This window comes from Tamandua tetradactyla, chromosome 11, assembly GCF_023851605.1.
Source record: "Tamandua tetradactyla isolate mTamTet1 chromosome 11, mTamTet1.pri, whole genome shotgun sequence".
In the NCBI taxonomy this organism is placed as follows: domain Eukaryota; kingdom Metazoa; phylum Chordata; class Mammalia; order Pilosa; family Myrmecophagidae; genus Tamandua; species Tamandua tetradactyla.
In genome coordinates, this window is record NC_135337.1 from 64,975,593 (window position 1) to 64,988,789 (window position 13,197).

Here is a 13,197-nt window from a genome sequence, read left to right on the forward strand (position 1 = left end):
CCTCTACCCTGTAGTCCACTTGGCAAACTCTGACCCATCTTTAAGAAAAAACTCAAAATCCTTTTCCAGGGATGCTTTTCCACTTTATAGAAGAAATGTTGGGCATATTACTGCTTTTAGTTACTTTCCTGTAAGTCTCCTCTACAGCTCCCAGATGAGTCTCTGAAGGGAAATAGGCTTATCTGCATTTTCACAGAGAGTCCAGCAGGGTACCTGGCCCAGACAAGGTTTCAGCTATTGTCTGCCACCTGATGTTGCTTACACACAACTCCTTCGGATAACTGTTTTGGCATTCCATGGTTAAGGTCATCACTAATTTCTTTTTCCTATTTTTCTGAGTTGAACATTAAGGTTTTAATGACATTTAAAAAAAAAATTTGGGATGCCTCAATCTAATGCCAAAAATGAATAGTTCCTCTTGAATGGAACATGACTGTAAGTACAGGGGTGGGGGGTGGGGGAGAGGCCAAGCAACCTCCTCTTTCACTGGACCCCTTAGGGCTCTGAAGTAACCAGATGTTAGAGCGTATCACTACTTGGAAGCCTTCGCCTATGGCAAATAATCAATAGAGCATGAGGAGGTAAATTGCTGGACTAACCCCATTTCCCAGAGCCTCAGGCTCCCTGCTTCTGGCTTGCAGTGACGCTGGGGCAGGGGTTCTCCTGACCATTAGTATTTCTGAAATCAGTGCCTGAAGATTGCTCCTGAGCTAAAATAAACTTAATAGAAGAACATTCACTTTCTCTGCTTTGGAAATAGCAGTTCAATCCTAGCTCTCCTAGCATACGCACGGCCACCATTTTAAGAGCTGATGAGAAGGCCTGAATTCACTAGTTATGTTTATTTGGTCATGCTAATATTGGGTAGACATTGGAGATACACTTTGTACTTTGATTTCAGAGCATTCAGACCTTTAACATGTTTAACTGTCAAATTAAAATGGTCTGGAGTTTCTACACTTATTTATGAGGTCCCCGACAACAAACGCCTAAAAGATTTACCTGGGTAGATTTGGTGTTTAAACCCTCCTTAACATTGATGTCAGGAGAAAACGAATGAGCAAATTCATCAACGGTGGTGAAAGTTTTTACTCCTTTCCCCTAAGGTTTGGCTGGTCATAATTACTACATAAAAGAAAATGCATTTGCATTTCCCTAAGACTTATAACACACTCTGAGAGTAAGACTCAGTCAACATGTTGTTTACCTAATCGACATAGAGACACAACTTAGCACAGTTCATGATACTGCTAAAAAAGACTGATATCTTTGCAGGATATAATACTTCTATGCATGCAATTTATGGTGATATTTTTTGCCAAATATTCTAAACAATGGCACTGTTTTTATTTTATTTATTTATCTTAGAGGGTGTATGTTTAAATAAAATTCATTCAGAAAATATAGTTCCATTTATCCCTCCCCCCTCCCCAGTTTTCCCTATTATAACATTTTGCATTGGTGTTATACCTCTGTTACAACTGATGGAAGAATATTATTATAAAAATACTATTAATCATAGCCCATTGTTTACATTAAGAGTCACTCTTTGTGTTGTATAGTTCTAAGGTTTTTTTAAAAATGTATTCTAGGAATATGTACAGAACCTATAATATCACCTTTTTATCCACATTCAAATATATAATCAGTGCTGTTAATTAGGTTCACAGTGTTGTGCTACCATCACCACAATCCATTAATAAAACTTTTCCAACATCCCGAACAGGAATTTTGTACCAATTAGGTACTAACTCCCCCTTCTTACCCCCTGCCCTGCCCCCTGATAATATATATTCTAGTTTGTGACTCTATGCGTTTGCTTATTCATATCAGTGAGGTCACACAAACAATACTTGTCCTTTTGTGTCCAGTGTATTTCACTCAACGTGATGTATTCAAGGTTCATCCACATGGCTGTATGTATTAGAATTTCAGCCCTTTTTACAGCTGAATAATATTCCATTGTGTACATAGATCACATTTTTTTATCCATTTGTCTGCTGAGGAAACTTGGGTTGCTTTCATCTTTTGGAATTTATGAATAATGCTGCTGTGAACATTGGTATGTTCAAGTTCCATCTTTCAGTTCTTTTTGGGTATACACCTAGAAGTGGGATTTCCAGTCATATGGTAATTCTACTGAACTTTCTGAGGTATTGTTTTCCACAGTGGCTGCATCTTTTTACATTGCCACCAATAATAAATGGGTGTTCCTATTTCTCCACATCCTCTCCAGCACTATTTTCCATCTTTTGAACAGTAGTCATTCTAGTGCTATGAGATGGTATCTTATTTTGGTTTTGATTTGCATTCCTCTAATGGGCAATGATGTTGAGCATCCTATCATATGTTTTTTGGCCATCTGTATATCTTCTTGGGAGAGGTATCTTTTCAAGTCTTTTGCTCACTGTTATAATGGGTTGTATGTCTTTTTGTTGTTGAGTTGTAGATTTTCTTTACATATTCTGGATATTAAGCTCTTATTGGATATATGGTTTCCAAAATTTTTCTCCCATCCTCTAGGTTGTCTTTTTACTTTCATGAGGAAGTCTTTTGATGCACCAAAGTTTTTACTTTTGATAAAGTCCCACATCTATTTTTTTTACTTTGTTCCTTGTGATTTTGGTGTAAAGTCTCAGAAAGCATTATTTAATACAAGGTCCTGAAGATCCTGTCTTACATTTTCTTCTAAGAGTTTTAAAATTTTGGCTTTTATATTTAGGTTTTTAATCCACTTTGAATTATTTTTTTTTGTATAAGGTATGAGGTAAGAGTCCTCTGCCATTCTTTTGAATATTGATATCCAGTTTTCTCAGTACCGTTTGTTAAAGAGACTTCTTTTCCCATTGAGTAGATTTGGTTGCCTTGTCAAAAATCAACTGACAATAGATGTGAGGGTTTATTTCAGAGCCCTCAATTCAATTTCACTGGTCTATGTCTTAGTTTGAAACTGTTTGTACCCCAGACAAGCCATATTCTTTAATCCTTATTTAATATTGCTGGGTGGTATTCTTTTGATTGTTTTCCATGGAAATGTGACCCACCCAATTGTGGATGGTAACTTTCAATTAGATGGTTTCCATGGAAACATGTCTCCACTCATTCAAGGTAGGATTGCTTACTGGAGCCCTTTAAAAGGGAACCATTTTTGGAAAAAGCTTCAGAGCCAACAGTGCAACAGAGCCCACACAGTCAGAGATCTTTGGGGATGCAAAAGGAAAACACTCTCACTGAAGCCTTACAAAATGAGGAGAAAAAGCTAGAAGATGTCACCATGTGCCTTCCCAGCTGACAGAGGTGTATCAGATGATATCAGCCTTGCTTGAGTGAAGGTAACCTCTTGTTGTTGCCTTCATTTGGACATTTTCTCAGCCTTAGAACTGTAAACTTGCAATTTAATAAATTCCCTTTTTAAAAGCTTTTCTGTTACTGGCATATTTCATTCTGGCAGCTTTAGCAGACTAAAACAGTCTATATGTCTATCTGTGTGCCAGTACCATGGTAATTTGATTACTGTAGCCTTGTAATGAGTTTTAAAAAAGGAAGTGTGAGTCCTCCAAATTCTTTCTTCTCTTCAAGATGGCTTGGTCTGCTCAGGGCTTCTTACTCTTCCATATAAATTTGACTATAGCCAATTCTATAAGGAAAGCTGTTGGGATTTTTTATAAAACTTTTTTAGTGTATAGTATAACATATATACAAAGCAAAGAAATAAAAAAGCAATACTTTTCAAAGCACTCTTCAAAAAGTGGTTACATGATAGATCCCAGAGTTTGTCATGGGATACCATATGATCCTTTCATATTTTTCCTTCTAGTTGCTCCAGAATATAGAAGGCTAGAGGGCTTAAATACTTTTTTATCATCACGATAGCCTTTTTTTCCTTCTTTTTTTGTGAACAATAATGTATATACAAAAAAGCTATAAATTTCCAAGCACAGCATCACAATTAGTTGTAGAACAGATTGCAGGGTTTGACATGGGTTACCATTTCACAATTTTAGGCTTTTACTTCTAGCTACTCTAAAATAGTGGAGACTAAAAGAGATAGCAATTTAATGATTCAGCATTCATATTCATTTGTTAAGTCCTATCTTCTATGTATAATTTCACCATTACTTTTGATCTTTCCATACCTCTCACTCGGGCTGTTTGGGCTATGGCAATTATAAATTTTTGATATTGGCAGGGTCTGTCACTAATATGGGGTAGGGAGATGGTATTATCTGATGTTCTGGAGAGGCTGGGCTAGGTTTTAGGACTTATCTGGACCAGGGATCCATCTGGAGGCTGTAGGTTTCTGACAAGTTACTCTAGTGCCTGGAACCCTTGTGGAATCTTATAAATTGCCCTAGTGATCTTTAGGATTGGCTGGAATGGTCCTGGTTGGGGGTTGGCAGGTTATGATATGTAGCAAGGTCTACCTGATGCTCGTGTAAGCGCAACCTCCAGAGTAGCCTCTCCACTCTATTTGAACTCTCTCTGCCAGTGATACTTTATTAATTACATGTCTTTTTCACCATTTGGTCAGGATGGGATTGTTGATCCCATGGTGCAAGGTCTGAATTCATCCCTGGGCATCCTCTTCCAAGTCTCCAGGGAGATTTTCCCTCCTGAGTAGGGGGGAGGGCAATGATTTCACTTGTAGAGTCAGGCTTAGAGAGACTGAAGCCACATCTGAGCAACAACAGAGGTTCTCCAGAAGTAACTGTTAGGTATGCCTATAGGTAACGAAGCTTCTATGCTACCTACATAAGCTTCACAAGAGTAAGCCTCATGATCAAGGGCATAGCCTATTGATTTGGGTGTCCCTAAAGTTTGACACAGTATCAGGGGATTCCCTGATGGTAAGGTTTAATAGTTCTATAGTTAAATTTATTCCTAGATATTTGATTCTTTAGTTGCTATTGTAAATGGAATTACTGTTTTCGTTTTTAGTAAAACTAGGGTTGGTATTGATTTCTCTGATTTAGTTTGTTAAATTTTTGTATCTCCCCTCTACAGACTCCTCTGATTTACACTAATATTCTATATTCCAATTCTTTATGCCTTTGGGAGAAAACTACCCTGGGAATACCAACAAATTGCCAACAGCTGCTGGGAAGGCTCAACCCCTGGTTCTCCCTGAGGTGGGGCGTGGTTCTGGGAGAAGGACTTGATGGTGGAAGAAACTGGAGCCTCAATCACATGTCTGTGGTTTTGTGTTTTTCAGAGTGGAACTCTCTATGACCTCCAGGAAACAGCTCTTCTCCCCCACCCATGTTCTGATCTCTGCTTTGAGGAAAGAGTGCTGTACCTGAGTAGTTGTTCCTGAGGCTTCAAACAGGGCCCTGCATTCACCTTCATGGTATGCTTCTTTACAATCCCGGCAAAAGACAAACTGCAAAAGAACATACATATGTTAAGGAGGAGCTTGCTGGAGGCATTTGTCCACAACACCTTTCTTTTGCAACCTCACTATATTCATTCCCCTGACCTTTGTGACTGTGCCTACACCAAATACCTTTTTTTTCAAAGAGGAACAGAGTTATATTTTAATGGGACTGTACACACTTTACTAAAGAACATTCTCAGCAGTGTGCAGCAGGGTTTCAACAATGAGTAAGTTGCATATTCTCTCTTCAAGATGTTTCCAGTCTTGTGGAAGAGACAACTATGGAAATTAATACTGCAGCAAGGTGTTATTGGTGTTAGACGATGAGGAAAACAATTTCATGTTTAATATTTGTTTAAAGACAGAGAGGATTTCTCTGTCCATGTTAACGGACTTATTTTCACATTAAATGCCTGTTACAGAAAGATGGGATGGGCTTAAGTGGAGTCCCCTCATTTTCTCACTATCACCAATTGTGAGGCCTTGGGAAAGCCAAGTTGGTGTCTGTGCCTCAGTTTCTTTCTCTGAAGAAAACCAGAATAATCCTGATAACTATCCCATGACCGTTGTGAGAAGGAGATGATAACTTCACTTCCTGTCTCTTGGAATGCTTTTTGAAGCCCAGCCACCAGGCTGTGAAGGAGCCCAGCAGCTCATGGAGAGGCCTGAGGAATTGAGGCTCCAGCCAACAGCCCTGGCCAAGCTTTTAGCAGACAGCTAGCACCAACTTGCCAGCCATGTGATTGAGGCATGCTAAAGGCAGCTTACTATTTGTTTGAACACCATAATGACATGGAACCTTGAATAGGGTGTGAGATCTTGTTGGTTGGTACAGGTTAGTATGATGCCCCAAAATACCCCAGAGTAAGCTGGGCAGAATATAAAAAAGTATTTGCAAAGTCCCCTTAAGGGACTGAGGAAAAAGGTGCAAATATTAAACTTCCCCACTTGGGGAAAACCTGATACTCTCACAAGCACTGGGGACTGCCAGATTGATAGGACAGGCCCGTGATCTTGGGGTTTGCCTTTATGAAACTTATTCCTGCAAAGGAGAAGCTAAGCCTACTTATGATTATGTCTAAGAGTCACCCCCCAGAGAACTTCTTTCGTTGTTCAGATGTGGCCTCTCTCTCTAAGCCAACTCAGCAAGTGAACTCACTGCCCTCCCCACTAGGCGGGACATGACACCCAGGAGTATAAATCTCCCTGGCAACATGGGGCATGACTCTTGAGGATGAGCCTGGCCCTGGCATCACACAGTTGTAAAAGCCTTCTTGACCAAAAGTAGGAAGAGAAATGAAAAAAAAAAAAAGAAGTTTCTGTGGCTGAGAGATTTCAAATAGAGTTGAGATGTCTTTCTGGAGGTTATTCTAATGGAGTGCATAGATATCCCTTTTCAGTTTTTGGTGTATTGGAGTAGTTAGAGGGAAATACCTGAAACTGTTGAACTGTCATCCAATAGCCTTGGTTCTTGAAGATGATTGTATAACTATATAGCTTTTAAAATATAACCATGTGATTGTGAAAATCTTGTGACTGACATTCCTTTCATCCAGTGTAGGGACAGATGAGTAAGAAAAGAAAAGACAAAAAATAAATACATAATGGGATGAGGTGGGAGGTCTGGGATGTTCTGGGTTTTCTTTTTTACTTTTATTTTTATTCTTTTTAAAACTTTTTTTAGAGAAGTAAAAATGTTCAAAAATCGATTATGATGAATGCACAGCTATGTGATGATAGCGTGAATGACTGTATGGTTTGGATGATTATATGGTATGTGAATGAACACATATATATCAATAAAGTTGCATTAAAAAGAAAAAACAGCTGACCCCACAAGCTGTCCCCATAGTAATCAGCTGAAATTGCAAGTTCATGAGCAAAACCAAAACAAAATGGTTAAGTTTTGGGGTGCTTTTTATGTAGCAATAGATGACTGATAAAGCAATAGCAAAGAATGTCTAGAAGACTCAAAGGATTTGAGGTGAAACTTTTTGAAACTTCTCAAATTGACAATCTATAGCCCAAGTAAAAAATCTGGTCTAGTTTTACTTAAGACTACTTTGAACTGAGAAACAAAACAGAACACAAAGAGGTTAAGATAACTACCTTTATCCCCCAATACTAACTTCTTTTCCAGCTCCATTCCTTCTTTCCTCAAAAAAGAGCAGTCAATAGAACACATATTCCCCTTTATGTTGTTTTCACCATATGAACAAATTTCCCTTCTTCCCTACGTCCAATTTCTTGTTTTTAAAATTTATTTGAAAATGATTTTAACATTGAAGCATAAATAAAAAAGGAAAGCATTTTATAAGGAAATGACCTCTGCTTTAAAGACATGCCACAATCTATTTCCTAGCCATCACTTTTCAGAACATTGCAGTCTTCTCTCTTTTCACAGCAAAAGGATTGAACCTCAATTTTGCAGGATATAAAACTTTATTTCAAGGTTTCAGGTTGGTGGGGGAGGAATGTGTGTCAACCTACTCTCACACAAATCACACCACCACCAGGTTTTAGTTTCTGACAGTTTTGTTTTCCGTAAACTGAAAACTGACACAATGAAGAGTGAGTGATTGGGTTTTAGAGTTTCCGCCTAAGTTATTATTTTTTTTAAACGTCTCTGCCAATCTTAGGGTTTGCCTCAGACATAGCACTCAGCTCTTGTGTGCTCTGTTAAAAAGATGTGGACTGTATGGTTCAATCATGGAGAAGAACTAGATTCGTGATTTTATCCCTCAGCTTTCTACAAAAGCAAGTCTGATCTCACGGCATGACAAAGAAAACTCTTCACATTTTATTAGCTACTGGATGACATATAAAATCAGTTTCATGGTAGGGAATACCCTGAAGGTTGATCAGTTTGTCAGAATAAATAGGCCTTCCCTGACACGAATACATAACAGAAAAGAAAGACCATACAGAAATTAAAGCCTCATCATTCCAGTATGGCAAAAGCCAAAGGCATAGGCTGTTGATTTAACATCAATACACTCATTATTTTGCTTCTATTCAGAGAGTAGAATTTAAATTTAGATATGCAATAGAGTGGGTTCTTCCTAGTAAAACAATATAAACCTGTCTCATACAAAAATGGGGAGCTATCTCAAAGGTCTGTTTGATCTCTGAAATTTTTAGGTCTTAAATTACGTTATCCAGAACTCAAAACTCTCAATCAGGCACTTGTACAGATTCTTACGCCTTCAGTTCCCAAACTGTGGACCTAGGCACCCTGTGAATTTGCCACAACAAATAAATAAAAAAATAGTGGGATATTTTTAAATTTTGAGGGAAGCACAGTGATACTCAACATTTGTTGGGCACTGTGTAATTTACTAACCAAAGTAAGTTAATATATATTGACATTCAACTTTTGCAAATCTGGGCTGGCATAAAAAACAGGTACATATGAAAATCAATCTGGAAATGAAATGCGGTTATTTAAGAATAAACTAAAACTACGTTTTTTTTTCGGTTTATGTGTACTATTTTTTTTTCTCAAATGACTATTAAATTGTTAAAAAAACGGATTCTTGGTCAGTTATTTAGACCTAAATATTTAATAAATGGAAATGATAGATGTTTTTTGGCTTAGACTCACCAAGAAAGATTTGTTGCATTGCTAAGGATGTAGTGAACAGACAAACTGGCTTAGGCAGGTACAGACCTCCTTCTTGGGATAACATTTGGGGCCAGATTGCAAACACTCTCTGGCACAAGTTTTTCCAAAGAAAGAGACAGGGGAGATGGGAGAGGCCAGACCTGGCTGTAACATTTTCACTTTATTTCTGCTGAGCTGCATGTCTCATACCTGGCACGTATTGTGCTTTCTTTAACCAGCAATGGGGAAGGCTGCAATTTACCCAGGGATTTGCTACTAATTAGCTGTGGTCTCACATTTGCTGGGGCTCACTCAGGATGCATAAGAGAGCTCCAGACCTTAGGAGGAAATACTAACAATGCAGCAGACTGCTTTATGTGTATACAGTATATTTTCCTTGCATATCTTCTCTTGAGATAGGCCTGACAAATGCCATTCATTTCTGTAGTATTTTTGCAGCCTTTTAAAAATTACAAAAGTAATACGCATTTATTCTTTAGGTTCTCTAAACTCTATTTCCTTGTTACATTTGATCAGAAAGCAACATGTAGGGACTGCATTACCTTAGTTCCTGTGGCAGTCAGTTTTATGTGTCAACTTGGTTAAGCTGTAGGCCATCACAGTTAGTCAAGCACTGATCTAGCTGTTGATGGGAAGAATAAAAATCTATAATCAGTTTCCTTTAGGAAAGGAAGATTCTCCTAGATAACCTGGCTGGGCCTGATTCAGTCAGCTGAAAGGTTTTAAGGCACAGCTGAGTCTTCCCTGAAGAAAAAGCAACTTCATTGAGCCCCAGGGTTCCAGCCTGCCCCTCCTGAGCTCTGCTCTATGGATTTCTGACCTGCCTTGCCCACCCCCACCATCACATAAACCAATTTCTTGCAATACATCTCTCAATATATATCTCTTTCTGGTTCTCTTTCTCTGGTGGAACCTTGAGTGAAACGGTTCCTACAGAAAAAATTTCATTAGGTCAGTTTATTCCCTGGCACAAGGACTGATGTGAAAAGCAACAATTTGAACTTTCCATGTTACAAAATCGTAGTTTGAAACCCTTCCCGTTTTTTTTTCTTTTTCTTTTTCTTTTTTTAATCCTGAATATTCACAGGACAAATTTCTCTTACAAACCATTTTAGGGAAGAAGTCCACCACTCTTCAAAACAGGATTTTTTCCTTTTATTTGATGATGAATACAGGTAATTCAACACATTTTTCTCTTTGCGTTAGCTGCCTCAGAATTTGTTGCCAGCATCTCACTTAACTATCAGAAGTAGCTCATCCTAAGTGCCACAAGGTACAAAATTTTAAAAAAAGAACTATTTAACAAAGGCTAAGTTCAATAAGACAGTTGTATCTACTACTGAACAGTCAAATTATTATTAAATTTTTTGCCTTGCAATTAATATGTATTGTGTATTTATACTTTTAGGATGAGTAAAATCTTGAACCTGGGTGACGTATAAAAGACTAGCATATCATAACACATGAAATCATGTAGTGGGTATGAATGTTTTTAAAAAGCAAATATAGTTTAGCACGTAAAAGTCAAGCTTTTGAAATCAGGGAGACCTGGAGTCAGGGGCCCTTCTCTTGGCACATGAAACTGATTATCCTGGCAATTAAGATAACACAGCCCCTGTAGGTTGGTCTCTGATCAAATGTAATAAGGAGATAGACTTTAGAGACCTTAAAGAATAAACATGCATTACTTTTTATTCAAAAACATTTTTTATTGTTAAGTATAATATATAGAAAGAAAAGGCAATGATTTTCAAAGCAAACCTCAACAAGTAGATACAGAACAGATTTTAGAGTTTGTTATGCATTACCATTCTACTATGTAAGATTTTTCCTTCTAGTTGCTCCAAAACATTGGTGGCTACAAGAAATTATAGTTTTCTTTTTTGTGAAAAATAACATATATACAAAAAAGTAATACATTTCAAACATTAGTTGTAGAACAGATTTCAGAGTTTGGTATGGGTTACAATTCCACAATTTTGGGTTTTCACTTTTAGTGTCTCTAAGATAACTGGAGACTAGAAGAAATATCAATATAATGATTCAACAATCATACTCATTTGTTAAGCCCTACCTTCTCTGTGTAACTCCACCATCAGCTTTGACCTTTCTCCCACTCTTTAGGGGTATTTGGGCTATGCTCATTCTAACTTTTCTCATGTTGGAAGGGGCTGTCAATAATATGGAAGACTTTCACCCCTGGATGCCATAGCCCATGTAGGGGGGACAGCAGTGATTTCACTTGCAGAGTTGGACTCAGAGAGAAGAGGCCACATCTGAGCAACAAAAGAGGTCCTCTGGATGTTAACTCTTAGCCTATAGGTTGGCTAAGCTTCTCCACTATATACAAAAGCTTCACAAGAGCAAGCCTCAAGATCAAGGGCTTGGCCTATTGATTTGAGTGTCCCTAATGTTTGGTACAGTATCAGGTGTTAAAGTTTAATAGTTTCATATTTTCCCCCCATCCCTCAAGGGACTTTGCCAATACTTTTTGATTACCTGCTTAATATACTCTGGGATATAACCAGGCATAACATTAAGCTACACAGCATTACAGGTGCTCATTCTTATTCTGGGCTCCCTGTGTTTGGACTGATAAATGATCTACCCAGACAGGTTGAATTAGATTATGTGCTAAGGAAAATTTAGGTTCTGGACAAAATAAACCTTTCTTCCTTTGTCTCAAAGAATAGATGAGATTCTATATGTATTACTTTTATAATTTTTAAAAGGCTTCCAAAATTCTTAAAAAAAAAACCTATGGAAATACAAGGCATTTGTCAGATCTATCTCAAGAGAAGATATGCAAGAAAAATACACTATATAAACAGAAAAGTATGCATAGTTTTACATACATAAAGAAGGAATAATAATGTTGCTAGGTGGACTAAAGGAGATCATGAATATTTAACAAAGTTTCTGGCACATAGCGAACACAATAAATACTTTCCTCACAGGGCTATGATGCTTCATAAGCAATAAAATCTTTTATGAAAGGAAGGTGATAGCAACTTGATCATTGAAGTAATTCCCAGTGTACTGTTAATAATTTTTGCTATGTGAAAGCTTCGGGTGAAACCGAGCACCTCCTAGGAAATGCAAAGCATGTGGGCGACCCTGAGCATGGGACTTGCTGTACAGAAAGGGATGTTGGTCTCACTTTGCTCTTAAACATGCAAACAGGCATCCCTGTCAATCCATCCAGAAATCCAGTACCCCCAGACAGCTATATGAACTGCCGCTCAGGTTTATCATTCATTATCATGTCAGTATAACAGTCATTGGAATGAAGTTTGAGTTTGATTTTCCATCAGTACACATTCAAAAGGACACATTCGAAAGAAGATGCATGTATATTTTCTCTTTGGAAGCATGAAAAGGAATCAAATGAACAGCTTCCATTGCAATCGGGACATTCGAGTGGCTGCTGATCGATGAAGCTGTGACCCAGCCAGTACCTACAAGTAATGGCCCCTGAAATAAGCTTTTGATCCTTAAAGTCAAATGATCTCTATATGAAAGCTAAAATTTCTTTGTGTCTGTTTTCTGTCACGACAGCTTTATTATGCGTCATTTATTTTTCTTCCACAGCTCTGAAGTTCTGTGTTAAAAGAACCAGAGAGAATCAAATGCCAGCCTAGGACCCCTTACATTTTAAGGACTGATGTTCAAGGGAAACATTGAAAGGATGCAGCGCACACTTGCACTTCTTTGGGAATAGATAAATTATTTTTCTTTAGATCTATCTCTCCAGAAGATGGCAGCAGTGATATATAAGATTCAACCTCAGTGAGTTAAAAATAGTATATTCGCAGAGAAAGGCTCCCCGTGGGGTGACCAGCCGCTGATATATGCAAAACTCGTTCTGACAAGACAGTGCCACAGAAGGGAAATGGTGTTAGATTATAATGCACTAAAACACAATTTTGTAAAGAAGAAAGTGGGGTTATTTGCTTTCAAGCACACAACATCTTCAAGTCACAGAATCTCACAGTGGGAAGCAATCTTAAACTGTGTTATGCTCTAAATGCAAGCAGACGAAGATGATCTTTCACGTGCCATTGCCAAACGGCTAAAAATAAATAATTTTAGGGAGCAGAATATATCTCAGCTCCTGAATACCTTTGTATTTTTCAAATTCTATACTAATCATGAAGGATGCTTAAACAAAGCTGCCTACGTGCCCACAAAATATGGT

General features: G+C 37.9%; 1 protein-coding gene across 4 annotated transcripts in view; it reads right to left on the bottom strand.

Moving 5' to 3' along the window:
- The window catches only part of PRKN (parkin RBR E3 ubiquitin protein ligase), a 1,515,422-nt gene that overhangs the window by 45,421 nt on the left and 1,456,804 nt on the right, over positions 1–13,197 (bottom strand). For all 4 annotated transcript variants that reach the window (XM_077120792.1, XM_077120791.1, XM_077120789.1 and 1 more), the window contains one exon: positions 5,297–5,380. In XM_077120792.1, the coding sequence (XP_076976907.1) occupies positions 5,297–5,380 (84 nt within the window). The remainder of the gene's footprint in view (positions 1–5,296; positions 5,381–13,197) is intronic.